The 12,929-nt window shown below is 47.3% G+C and overlaps 1 protein-coding gene across 1 annotated transcript in view; it reads right to left on the bottom strand.

Moving 5' to 3' along the window:
- Positions 1–12,929, bottom strand: part of ARL8A (ADP ribosylation factor like GTPase 8A) — a 36,652-nt gene that overhangs the window by 4,327 nt on the left and 19,396 nt on the right. Inside the window, exons 2-5 of the mRNA XM_050956534.1 lie at positions 6,497–6,577; positions 5,412–5,485; positions 2,541–2,634; positions 1,602–1,669 (exon numbers count right to left, since the gene is read on the bottom strand). Of these exons, the coding sequence (XP_050812491.1) occupies positions 1,602–1,669; positions 2,541–2,634; positions 5,412–5,485; positions 6,497–6,577 (317 nt within the window). The remainder of the gene's footprint in view (positions 1–1,601; positions 1,670–2,540; positions 2,635–5,411; positions 5,486–6,496; positions 6,578–12,929) is intronic.

The raw sequence follows: 12,929 nt of genomic DNA on the forward strand, positions 1-12,929 counted from the left end.
GGCCCTGACCCATGTAAGTGGGCAGCACCTTGCACTGCTGGATTGCAGACGCATCCCTGGGTGGAGCTGGAAACCCATGCTCCTTTTCACAATAGCGCCTCCTGCTGACAAGCCATCGCAGAGCAACTCCCCAGCAGTGAGCTAGCAGGAAGGGATCAGGGCTCTGCACATGCTGGAGAGGGTTACAGCAGCCCCCCTCCCCTAGCCAATGGCCATGTTGTTAGGGGTGGGACCTGGTGAAGGGGGAACATCTTTAGGGAGTGGGGCAGAGAAGCTATGGGGTTGGGGGCATGGGGGCATTTTGGGGAGCAATGCTTGCTGCCCTCCATGGTGGGAGAGCCCTTTCGGCTGTTGCTCATAGACTCAGACTCATAGACTCATAGGTCAGAAGGGACCAATCTGATCATCTAGTCTGACCTCCTGCACAAGGCAGGCCACAGAACCCCACCCATCCAATTTTGTACAACCCCTATCCCAGGACCGAGTTATTGAAATCCTCAAAAATGGTTTGAAGACCTCAAGCTGCAGAGACACCACCAGCAAGCGACCCGTGCCCCATGCTGCAGGGGAAGGCGAAAAACCTCCAGGGCACCTGCCAATCCGCCCTGGAGGAAAATTCCTTCCCGACCCCAAATATAGCGATCAGCTAAACCCTGAGCATGTGGGCAAGAGTCACCAGCCAGCACCCAAGAAGGAGTTCTCCGCAGCAACTCAGTACCCATCGCATGCAACATCACCCCGCAGACCATTGAGCAGACCTGTCTGGTGGTAATTCAAGATCAATTGCCCAAATTAACGATCCTATCGTAACATCCCCTCCATATACTTATCAAGCTTTGTCTTAAAGCCAGGAAAGTCTTTTGCCCCTACTACTTCCCTCGGAAGGCTATTCCAGAACTTCACTCCCCTAATGGTCAGAAACCTTCGTCTAATTTCAAGTCTAAACTTCCTAATATCCAGTTTATACCCATTCGTCCTCGTGGCTACATTAGTACTAAACTTAAATAATTCCTCTCCCTCCCTAACGTTAACCCCCTTGATATATTTATATAGGGCGAGCATATCCCCCCTCAGCCTTCTTTTGGCCAGGCTAAACAAGCCAAGCTCTTTGAGTCTCCTTTCATAAGGCAGTTTTTCCATTCCTCGGATCATCCTCGTAGCCCGTCTCTGAACCTGTTCCAGTTTGAATTCATCCTTCTTGAACATGGGACACCAGAACTGCACACAGTATTCCAGATGGGGTCTCACCAACACCGTATACAACGGTACTAACACCTCCTTATCCTTGCAGGAAATACCCCGCCTGATGCATCCCAAAATCGCATTTGCTTTTTTAACAGCCGTATCACTGCTCTGGGAAGGCCTCTCCAGCACCCCGGGAGAAGCTCCTGCAATCCCAAGCACCAGACACCTTTGTTACTCCCTTAGCAGTCACCTGGATCAGAGCAGTCACTCAACAATACACAGACTCAGCGTCCCCAAAGCAACAGCTAAGCAAACTCTGTTACAGTCCCACCCCAGCCTTTGTTGAGAGGCACATGCAGCCGGAGACAGACGGACAACGTCTGCCACTGAAAGGGGAGGCAGTGAGCGGTACTTACATCTTCTCAATAAGCTCTTTCTCATCCAAGGCACCAGCGAGATCTCGCTTGTTCCCAAGCACTAGAACCTGTAGGGTGAAAAAGACAGTGTCAGCATTCTCAGTTCCAGTCCCAAAGCCACACCGAGCCAGTTTTGACTGTTCCCAGGCTGGGGGAAGGACGGAGAGTCCGGCAACCTAACTATAGTTTTAACAGAAAATTGGTTGGTGTGAAGGAATGAAAACCTCCCCGCCTCCCGGGGAATTCCTGCCAGCCAGTGAAAGCCAGTTGCCTAAGTGCTCCTCTCCCAGGATATGCTGGGGTGGAAGAGTTGCTATGGCGGTTTTTGGACTGAGATCATGTGCTTTACGTGCTGCATGGAGCTGCACCCCCTCTGCATTTCTGAAGCATCAATCCCCATCTCAGGGTAAATACATTACAATTAACATCTTGCAAACTGCCCCAGCAGCACCTCTGAGCCCTACTTTCCAGTCAAAAACCTGACTGCGAAGTCACAAACAAGACTTGCATTCGAAAGGCAGCTCTCCCTCCTGAGCATGCTCAGTGGGTGTGTCAATCAATCACTTATAATCCCCACTCAATGGGCCATGGACAGGTCATTATCTACACTCATTGCCTCCAGTCCAGCCACTTCTGAGCATCCAATGGGCCCACCAATGGGACCAGGGGGTTTAATGGCCTGTAGGGCTATGGGAAGTTGGTCATGATCTTCCTTAAACTTTCCAAAGAAGTCACCTTCCAGCCCAGCCCCAGCCTGGAGAGCATCACCTCACAAGGCTATTTCTACAGAAGAACGAGTGAGATGCTATCATAGAACCTGCTTTGCAGCATGTGTGACCAAGCAACCAGAGACCGCCCACCCTAACGACTGGGAACCAGCCTATGAAATCTGTCTGCTCCCCACTGTCTCCCTCTGTCCCAAGATTGGAGAGTGCTTACAGGGATGCCCTGGAGCTGCGGCTTGTCAAGCAGGTTGTGAAGTTCGTTCTTTGAGGCCTCGATCTTCTCCTGGTCTGCAGCATCCACCATGTACCTGGAATGGGGAAAGACATTATCAGTGAGCCTAGGCCACTGGAAGAAGAAGATCGAATGAATCCCACCTGAGGAGCACGAAACAACCAGAGTCCCTACCACCTCTCTCCATTACCAAGTACTCAGGCCTCTTTAGAGAGCTGCTACTCTCCACTGGGCCAGCTTCCTGACCGGTCAGTATAAATCTACGCTATGAAGTAGATTGGAGTTGCCGCTCTCTCTCTGAAGCACTTCAGATTACCCCCCTGGTACTCACTGCATGTCAGTGACCCACACCCTTCCTTTGGCACCTCTGGGCTCTTGGCATCCTTTGGGAAAATGCCGATGGGTCCTTGTGGGGGCCAATCCACATCCATTCCTCAGGACTGCAAAGCCAGTCATTAATCCTTCCTCCGCTGAGAACCAGGAGTCCTCATGGACATAGAAATAACTTCGACTCACCCAGCGCCTTCTGCTATAGAGGCAACCTCAGCCTTGCCTATACTTACCAATTAGATCACCCGAGCGATGGCGCTCAGGGCTGTGAAACGTTTTGTGCCTTGAGCGCCGCAGTTACGTCACCCTAACCCCCGGTGTAGACATGGCTAGGGTTGATGGAAGATTATTCCATGCAACCAGCCACAGCCTTTCAGAGAAGTGAATTAACTATATCAATGGAAAAACCCCTTCCACCAAGGTAGGAAGGATCCCTGCTACGGGGGCACAGCTGGAGCACAGACATACCCTTAGTTTACCTTGTGCAGGAGCATCAGGCACACCATGCATCAGTATAGCTGAAAAGTCAGTGGGTGCAGGAACAGCGCACTGCTTTTGGGTGCCCTATAGAAAGCGGCTCTTGCTCTTTTAATTCTTATAAGCTTTTCTGCAGCACTTAACACCCTGGTGGCTGGGGGCACTTCACCATGCTTTTTCCCAGAAAAGCAGCATACACTGTGCTCCATAACCCCATCCAGATAGCTGACAGAGGTGGGGAAGCCCAGGCAGTGGGCTGACTGCCAGAGACTCTACAGCCGGGAGACAGAGAAATGAAAGGTATCAAGTTCTAAATGTGGTCAGGCTGGGCTCAGTCATATCTCCAGAGGGAGAGCCTGCTACGGAGATCCCCCCCTCCCAGGCATCTGGGAGCGTCACCGACGGGACAAAGAACTGCCCCGTTCCTGCGAAAACCCAGCTAGGGTTGCAGAGCACAGGAAGGGTGGTGTCTGAGTGGCCTTCGATGTCAGTTCCAGACAGCACATGTGACAGTAATCCAGCCTAGAAGCAGCAATGCACCGATGATAGATGCAGGTTCTATCAGAACGGGAATGGCAGACGTCAGTGACAGAGGGCATTTCTGGCTCCAGCTGCAGACCGGTGTCTGGTTAGACCTAGAGACTGCAAGCCAAACAACTAACAAGACACTCTCAGTTAAGGGAAAAACTATAAATTTCCTCAGATCCTCAAGGTGCTTCTCTGTGCCAGTCAGTATCACCTCTGCCTTATCTGGACTGAGTCTAAATCCGCTAAACTCTGGCTTTCATCCAGGCCTCAGTCTCGGCCAGGCAGCAGAAGAACAAAGAGTCTATTCTGTACCTGTCTGATGAAAGGAGGTGATGCTGAATGTCATCGGCATATTTATGACACCGTAGCTCATGTCACCAAACTCTTCCGAGCAGCCACACGTAAATGAGGATACTGAACGTGGTGAGCTTAGGGGACTTGAGTTGGGCAAATAATGATGTCCTTGCATTTAGTGAGCACCTCTTTCTGCTTACAGACATCTTATGTGGATTGAGATTATCAACAGCATGTGCTACAATCTGAATAACTCTTGTTTGTGGCTTGCTGGTGTACAGTCTGCATGGATTTGATATGAAACATCTGTGCTGCTTTGACTGGACACATGCACCTCATTTTTCAGGAGCGCTCACCATGAATAGTCTACTAGGCCTGCTGTTTCCACAGACATTGCTACCAGTAAACTCAAGCCCCAAAACATTCACAAGCAGGACCACAAAAGGGGGGTAGACTCAGGCAAAGAGAATTTGTTTACAACTGTGAACGAAGATCGATTGAAGGCTGCTGCTTCTCATAAATACAGAATTTGCCAAGCAGTATAAGAGGCCTTGGGAAGGAAAAGCAGCTTCCTATAGCTATCCCCTGGGACCACCCTACAGAATGAGCTGCGCCACCCAAGGCTAGTCGGTCCACCTTCACCAGGCCCCCTTCAAATGAGCGACTAGCACCTCAGGAACAAAAAGATCTAGTAGCATCAGCAAAGACAACCGATCTTCAGTCAGGAGCACAAGAGCCGGTTATCCTGGACAACATCACGCCCAAGAGTAATTCTACTACTTAGGGCACCAGTCCATGGTGAGTTGGGGAGACTGGGAAACCACCAGAACACTGGGATTCCTGCACTAAGCAGATACATTCATAGGCCTTCCTATCCCCAGGAGGAGAACCTCTTACACCTGATGCCGGGTACTAAAGCACAGCAACAGACCTTCCCAGGGCTGCGGCTGCACTGGGCAAGCTGCTGGGAAGAGCGAATTCAGTGCTAAGGACCTGATTCCCAGCAGAGGATCTCTGCACCCTAGGATTAGCAAATTGTTCAACTAGGCAAGCACAAAACCCACTGGATACAGCCCCAAAGGTCCTGCCAACCCTCAACCAAGAGACACTGTTTGAGAGCCTACCCTCTAATACTTTCCCATGCTGTATTAAAGGCTCTCCAGAGCTCAGCAGCCCTGGAACGTCTGCTGCGACGGAGTGTGAGCACAGCTGGTGGGTACTTACACAATGGCACTGACTCCACGGCAGTATCGCTCCCACATGCTACGGAAACGAGGCTGACCACCAATGTCCCAGAGCTGTGGGAGAGAGAGGCAGAGTCAGGAAGCACATGGACCACAGAAGAAGGAATATCAAAAAGCAGAAGTGGATCTTGGAGCCCAGCTGAAATGGATTTTGCACGCCGCTACTCAAACTCTTACCCCTTCTCCACATTGATGAGCCCGACACAAGGAGTCACCTTGCTCCATGGCGGCAGGTTTGTGGAATTCATAAGCATAGCTGGGTGCAGAGCTTTGCTCATTTATATGCAATTACCCAGAATGTTCTGTCCACTCACAGCTACTTCCTGCAAGGGCTGGGGTCTAAGGCCCAGTGTCCCAGGGAGCCTGGTGGGGTTCTTTCTGTGTTCACCATGCTAGGATGATGGAGGAATTTCCCCCTCACTGAAGAGTTCACATGTTTCGAGGAGCACATTTTGTCCTCAAAACCCATGAGCAGCAACCAAAGGCACAGAATCTTCATAGTGATGGGAAGTGCTAACTCACTCAAGATTTTCTGATTTTCCATCCAGGTATATCTGGAGGAGTGGAGGGGTAAAGAGCATGCTATTTGTCTGATTGCTGAGACACAAATGCTATGAATCATGGACTGCAGCTCCACAGCTCCAATGGGCTCCTCCTTCCAGGACCCACAGCTTCTCCCTTCCCTTCTCAGCAAATACCTGTCCAGCCTCTGTCATGGACAAAGTTACCTGCCCATGCTAGCCTGGGGAAATACTAAGAGCAGGATGAATGCCATCAGGAAATCCCACGTTACTGCAGCCTGGACAGCAGCCCTTTACTGCAGGAGCCTGGAATAACTTGCATCCCAATATACCTGACACAGCTTTAGGGGAGCTGCAGTAATCTAAAACCTTCCAGACTGAACTAGTGTGGAGGCAGGTCTACTTTTAAGTCTCCTGACTGAAACATTAGTCAGTATTATTTGCAGCCCAATAATCTGCTGCACAAGAGCTTGCGAATCTCTAGATTTTCCCCATCCCGTCTCCCCATCCAACAGCCACTGCAGAGGAGCTGCCTGAGTCTTACCTTTATGGTGACGTTTCCCTTGGTGATCTTCCTCATGTTGAAGCCCACCGTTGGGATCATGTCTTCATTGAACTGCCCCGACTGCAAGGAACAAACCACACTGAGTCAGCCATATCACAGGGCTGGGGACCTGCAAACCCTCAGGTCAGCACAAAGCATCTAAACTTCCCAGCCTGATGACACTGGGCAGATGGCGGTGGAACAAGACTTAACTGTAGCTATTATTAAATCCTAGCCAAGATGTTCTGCAAGGACTGTCCTATAACATGTCCCAAATATTCTACCCCCTTTACCCATGTCCTGGGGTGTGTGACCAATGCCAGCAGCAAAACCACTGCAAGTCAGAACCAGGTATCCTACAGAGAACAGATACTGCCCAGCGGCTGGGAGTGGGATGCATGCTTCTGGGCCCACATGGGGAACGCCACTCATAACAGGGCAGGGCCATTACTGCCAATATGCACTGGTTTGCAGCTGTAGTGCCAGCTATTCATAGAATCATAGAAATGTCAGGCTGAAAGGGACCTTGAGAGGTCAAGTCCCACCCCGTGTGCTGAGGCAGAACCAGGTAAACCCAGCCCACCCCGAAAAGTGTGTGTCCAACCTTTCTTAAAAACCTCCAGTGATGGGGATTCTATAACCTCCTTTGGAAGCCTGTTCCAGAGCTTAAGTCCTCTTAGAGTTAGAAAGTTTCTCTACTATTTAATCTAAATCTCTCTTGCTGCAGATTAAATGTATTATTTCTTGTTTTAACTTCAGTGGACATGGAGAACAATTGATCACAGTCTGCTTTATAACAGCCCTTAACATATTTGTAAACTGGTCGCCCCTCAATTTTCTTTTCTCGAGACTAAACATGCCCAGTTTTTTTTAACCTTTCCTCACAGGTCAAGTTTTCTAAATCTTTTATGATTTTTGCTGCTCTCCTCGAGACTCTCTCCAATTTGTCCACATCTTTCTTAACGTATGACACCCAGAACTGGACATAGTACTTCAGCTCAAAGAGCTATTAACTCTGAAGCTAAGGGAAGAATATTCAGATGCAACCACTGTTAGACTGTTTCACTTTTGCTTAAAGCACAAAAAGGAGAAGTGCAGATCCTCAGAACCTGATCTACTGTGAATGGCCACTGATTTTGGCATCACACGTGGGAGAATTGTGGGAGAATACCCTCATCTATTTTCCTCCAGCCTAATCCCTGGCTTTAGGGCTCCAACTGGGTTGAAAGGGTCTATACAAATTCAAGATCTTCCTATAATTAAATCATGACTACTTGTTATGTTTCCAGCAACACAAAAAAAATCCAAATACAATTTAAAAAAAAAACCTATTTGAAACTATTACAACCTAAGTTAAGACCTAAACTTATTATAATCTATTCAAAATAGTTTAAATAAAAAACATGCAAGCAGTATGCATTTTCTGCTGAAGTTCTAAAGGACAAACCACTCAACTAGTGGAAGTCACTGGGTATGCCCCTGAAACCAGAGTTTGTTGAAGTGCTAAATCAGCTTTTGACAGCAGTAACTTCTTCTGCAGATGCAGAGAGAATATCTTCTTCATTTCAGCTTATTCAACTAGTTCAGTTCAATTACTAGTTTGTTCATAGTTAAGAAACCAACAGAGCTGAAACAGCAGGAAAGCTTGTTTCCTCTTCCAAGCTAAGAATAAAATGAGGTGCAAGAGGATGAGATCTACTAGTTCTAAGGCTGAAAGACACGATGACCAGAAATGCTCTGTTCAGTTCATTAATACTTCGTTTAATAAATCAGTTAGTTATAAATACAAAACATGTTTTGATATGCATCCAGCACATTTAAGGTAGTTTTGTTGAACTACTGAAAACAATTTTAAAGTGCTAGTTTTCTGCATTTTCAATTGAATTCCAATTTCCATCTAAGTACAGCTTGATGCAAATCATGAATAAAAAATGTATCACCTATTAAATAAATGCATCATTCAACAATTTCTAACATAAACAAATGCAAAAATTAAGAGTTTGAATAAATGTATGTTAAGATATGCAGTTACTTAAATACGGATAGATTTAGTGTATCCACCTGGTTAGCAAAAAGAAGCACCAAATTTAGAGTAAAGGCTATACTTAATTGCCAACTGACATGTTTTAACGGCTGCCAAACAATGAAAATCAACCATTCTTTAGGACAACAACTAAAAAAAGATTAAAATAGAGGATTTAAATCAAGGTTTCCTGCTTGCTGATTAAATGGGTGAACTAAACTACTGCACCCTGGGGGAGTTAGCCCTGCAATCCCAAACTGGCGGCTTTGAAAACTTCCCATTTGTCGGTCACTCTCTCCCCAAACATAGGCTATTAATAGGCCTGACATCAATGTTGCTTTTGTTGGCTGCAATCAAGCGCGTGAGATAGGCTTCACCCAGGGGCTGAGACTATGGCCAGTGCACTAGTTTCCCTCAGCAGGGCAGATATATCAGCAGCGACCCTTCCCTTCAGTTCGTGTGCAGCTTCTGGCTACCCTCACTGAGCATCTGTCACTCTGGATCACGTAAAGTACAGTGGACCCCACGCGAAGCAATTTCTGATTTCTCCATCAGAGCTGTTAACCTTCTCAATCTATTTCTGCTGAACCCTGTGCATCTTGTCAGCGTTCTAGGGAAGATCTGCTCTAGTGACTGGAACTGTCCAGGCAGATCAATGGGTTTAAATCAAGTTACCTGGGATAAGACTAGGGGGCTCCCATATGCCAAAACCCTGACAACTAGTGCAGGGTTTGAAAATGTTTCCATACTAGCCAGAGATATATGTGAAGGGTAAGTGTAACTGACCTGTCCAGGGGCAGCGCCATGGTTACAGATCCAGCCTCACCATTCTTTGCTACATCCCATCAGCTGTGGAAGAGTGCTGCCCTCCAATCCTGGTTGGGGGCTCCGTCTTTCATATCAGCTTCTGGCCAGTGGGTATCTGATCAATTCAAAATTCTGGCCCTTTTAGCTACTGGAAGCAGCTCTCTGCTACTCCCTCAACTCATGGCTATTGCAAGGAGTGGGACGGGGAAGATATATTCTACTCTACCCCTTCCCAACCCTCAATTTTTATTTCTTTTTGGATTCTACTTCCCCTCAAATAACTCCTGCGCACAACTAATGCTAGATTTGCCAAGCAGCAGCAGCATGAAATTGACATGGATTTCTGGAAGCATCAATGTTGTCCATAGATCCTGAATAACAGCATGGAAATTGACTGGTCTTGTCAAACCTATAAGCAGTAAGTACCGGGGTCCTCTTTGCAGCCCTCTCCTTCACAGACTCAGTAAAACATCTTAGATTCTAAGGCCAGAAGGGACCACTGCAATCACCTTGTCTGATCTCCTGCATAACACAGGCCATAAGACACTGCTGAATTAATTCCTGCTTGAAATTGAGCAGATCTTATCAGAACAGCCCACCCTGATTTAAAAATGGCCAGTGACAGAGAATCTATCACAAACCCTGATGAATCGTTCCAACGATTAATTGCCCTCAGTATTAAAAATTTACTCCCACTGTTAAAAAATTATTTCCAGTCTGAATGTGTCTAGCTTCATGGCTTCAGGCCACATTTGGAAGGTTACTGTCAACCATAGAGGGGGCTAGATTTAAAAAAAAAATTAGTAAACTTCAGTGGAGTGTAAGTTTTCTTTTGGCCCTACCCACTTGCAAGGTATTTACAGAGGCCACTCCCCTGTGACAAATGGATTTTCCATTTCCATACAGGGGTGTTGTGGGTGAGAAATGGCAAACACCAGCAGAGCAGCCTGGAAACCCAGGACTGGAATAACAGAGAGTACTGCAGGTGGGGACTCAGGTCCATTAGTACCCCACCCTGTCATAAACAGATAGATAAGGGTTAAAGTCTCTTTCACCTGAAAATAAGTATCTGAAGCACCTGACCAGAGGACCAATCAGGAAACAGGATTTTTTCAACTCTGGGTGGAGGGAAGTTTGTGTGCGAGTCCTTTGTTCTTGTTCTTCTGCCTGTATTCTCTCTCGGATGAGAAGTGATTTCTGTTTCCTGCTTTCTAATCTTCTGTTTCCCAGTTGTAAGTACCAAAGATCAGATAGGGATTTATATGTTCTTTTGTATTTACATGTCTATAGTTGCTGGAGTGCTTTAAATTGTATTCTTTTTGAATAAGGCTGTTTATTCAATATTCTTTTAAGCAATTGACCCTGTATTTGTCACCTTAATACAGAGAGACCATTTTTATGTATTTTTCTTTCTTTTAAGACCTGTTGGAGTTTTTCTTTAGTGAGGAACTCCAGGGAATTGAGTCTGCAGCTCACCAGGGAATTGGTGGGAGGAAGAAGTCAGGGGGAGATCTGTGTGTGTTAGATTTACTAGCCTGACTTTGCATTCCCTCTGGGTGAAGAGGGAAGTGCTTTTGTTTCCAGGACTGGAATTAGAGAGGGTGGACTCCCTCTGCTTAGAATCATGGAGGTTGCTTCTGTGTATCTCTCCAGGAGCACCTGGAGGGGGGAAAGGGAAAAGGATTATTTCCCTTTGTTGTGAGACCCAAGGGATTTGGGTCTTGGGGTCCCCAGGGAAGGTTTTTGTGGGGACCAGAGTGCCCCAAAACACACTAATTTTTTGGGTGGTGGCAGCAGTACCAGGTCCAAGCTGGTAACTAAGCTTGGAGGTTTTCATGCTAACCCCCATATTTTGGACGCTAAGGTCCAAATCTGGGACTAGGTTATGGTCAGGTGCTTCAGATACTTATTTTCAGGTGAAAGAGACGTTAACCCTTAGCTATCTGTTTATGACACACCCCTCAATTGTGCTCTGGCTGGGGGCAAGCAGCATTGACCCTTCGCTTTAAAGAACGCTGATGTTTTAGGCCAGATTAAAAAGTGGCTGCTGATTCTGGATGCCATGTTGAGGTGGTCAGCAACCAAAATGCCAAGTCAAGTCAGTGGGAACTGCAGGTGCTGGACACCTCTCAAAATCAGTCCCAGCTTATCTTAAGTTGGGCACCTCAAACTGAACAAACCAAAACTGGGGGCTAGGTTTAGAAATTTAGCTTTGACTTTTTTTGTATTGGGGGTGGATCGCTCCTTGTATCTATGCCAGAGACCTGTGGATTCTCCATTTCCGTTATGTGAAAGTCCTTTGACACAGCCCCCATCTTTATAGCTGCAGGTAGGACAGGATACGGACACCCCTTGGCCAGTGCTCCTTCGTTGGGCCTAAACGTCTGAGCACTGTTAAGTCCCCCATTCTCTGCCCCCTGCTGGTCTAAGGAGAAAGAGGCTGGAGAGGACAGTCTGCCCACAGCTACACAGAAGGTACATTCTACACCTGCAGCACTACATCTATATTGTTCAACTTGTAGGTGTAACCAGGCACTGCACCTTTGGGTGCCATGAATCCTTTAAAGTTGTAGATCATATGCCAGTTTCTACCCATAAGTCCTAAAGGAACTTGCATGTAAGGTGTCCTGCTTCTTATGAGAGACTGTGGGCAGGGCTGGACCTCTCAGGAACTAGCTAGGAGTGCTGAGAAGGCCTTGGGGAAAGGGATAGGAACCTGTAGAGCACTGTGTGTTAGGTTGCTTTGCTCTGGATCTTTGTTTCTACGTTCCAGCCCTGAGAGAGGGAACTGAAATGGTGCAGTTTGGAGCACCATTTCCCCGTATACAGCTCGTGGACAGGAACACCAACTTTCAAGTAGGTTTTTAATTATATATGAAACTGAATGAGCAATAGAGTATCCCACCTGATGCGTTTCAACGTTACACCATCCCCATGCATTCAGCGTGTTCTACTTAACATAGAATTCACATCTCAGAACTATTGTTTCAGGCTGACGGCAGACTCAGGAAGACAGAACTGCACCAGATGACACTTAGTTCACAAGGTTTTCTTTGCAACCATCAGCGCTAGCAACTTTTTTTTTTTTAAACGAAGGGTTAGATTCCGGAGTGCAACAGAGTGGCAAATGCCACCCCTCTGGAATCCTGACTGTAGCCAGCCTCCATCCACAGCGGTGAGCACAAACCACCAGGCCAGTCAGTCCCTCGTCTGTTTTTCCCAGTTACTTACATGACTGACTCAGCAGGAGGGGAAGGCAGCTGACTGTCAAGGAAGCCACTGCCTACCCTGGCACTACAGCAGAAACAAAGCAGAGGCTCCATCCCACTGCTGCTCCATACTTTGTACCCCTCCATTTATTTTTTAATCAATCAATCTCATTTTCCCACTTGCCTTTCTGGGCTCTCCATGGTCCCACAGTGCTCCAGTACCACAGATGAGTAAGGTAGAGATTCAGAAGGACAGACAGACAGACTTGCATCCACCTTACCACTCCCCCTCTATTCCCTTCCTGACACATGCCTCAGCTGTGGGGCCACTCTCACTATTGCTGCCCCATTTGTCTCATGCTTTCCCCGTCTGGACATTCTCTCTTCTGATCAC

Source organism: Gopherus flavomarginatus, chromosome 5 (genome assembly GCF_025201925.1).
Source record: "Gopherus flavomarginatus isolate rGopFla2 chromosome 5, rGopFla2.mat.asm, whole genome shotgun sequence".
Lineage (NCBI taxonomy): Eukaryota > Metazoa > Chordata > Testudines > Testudinidae > Gopherus > Gopherus flavomarginatus.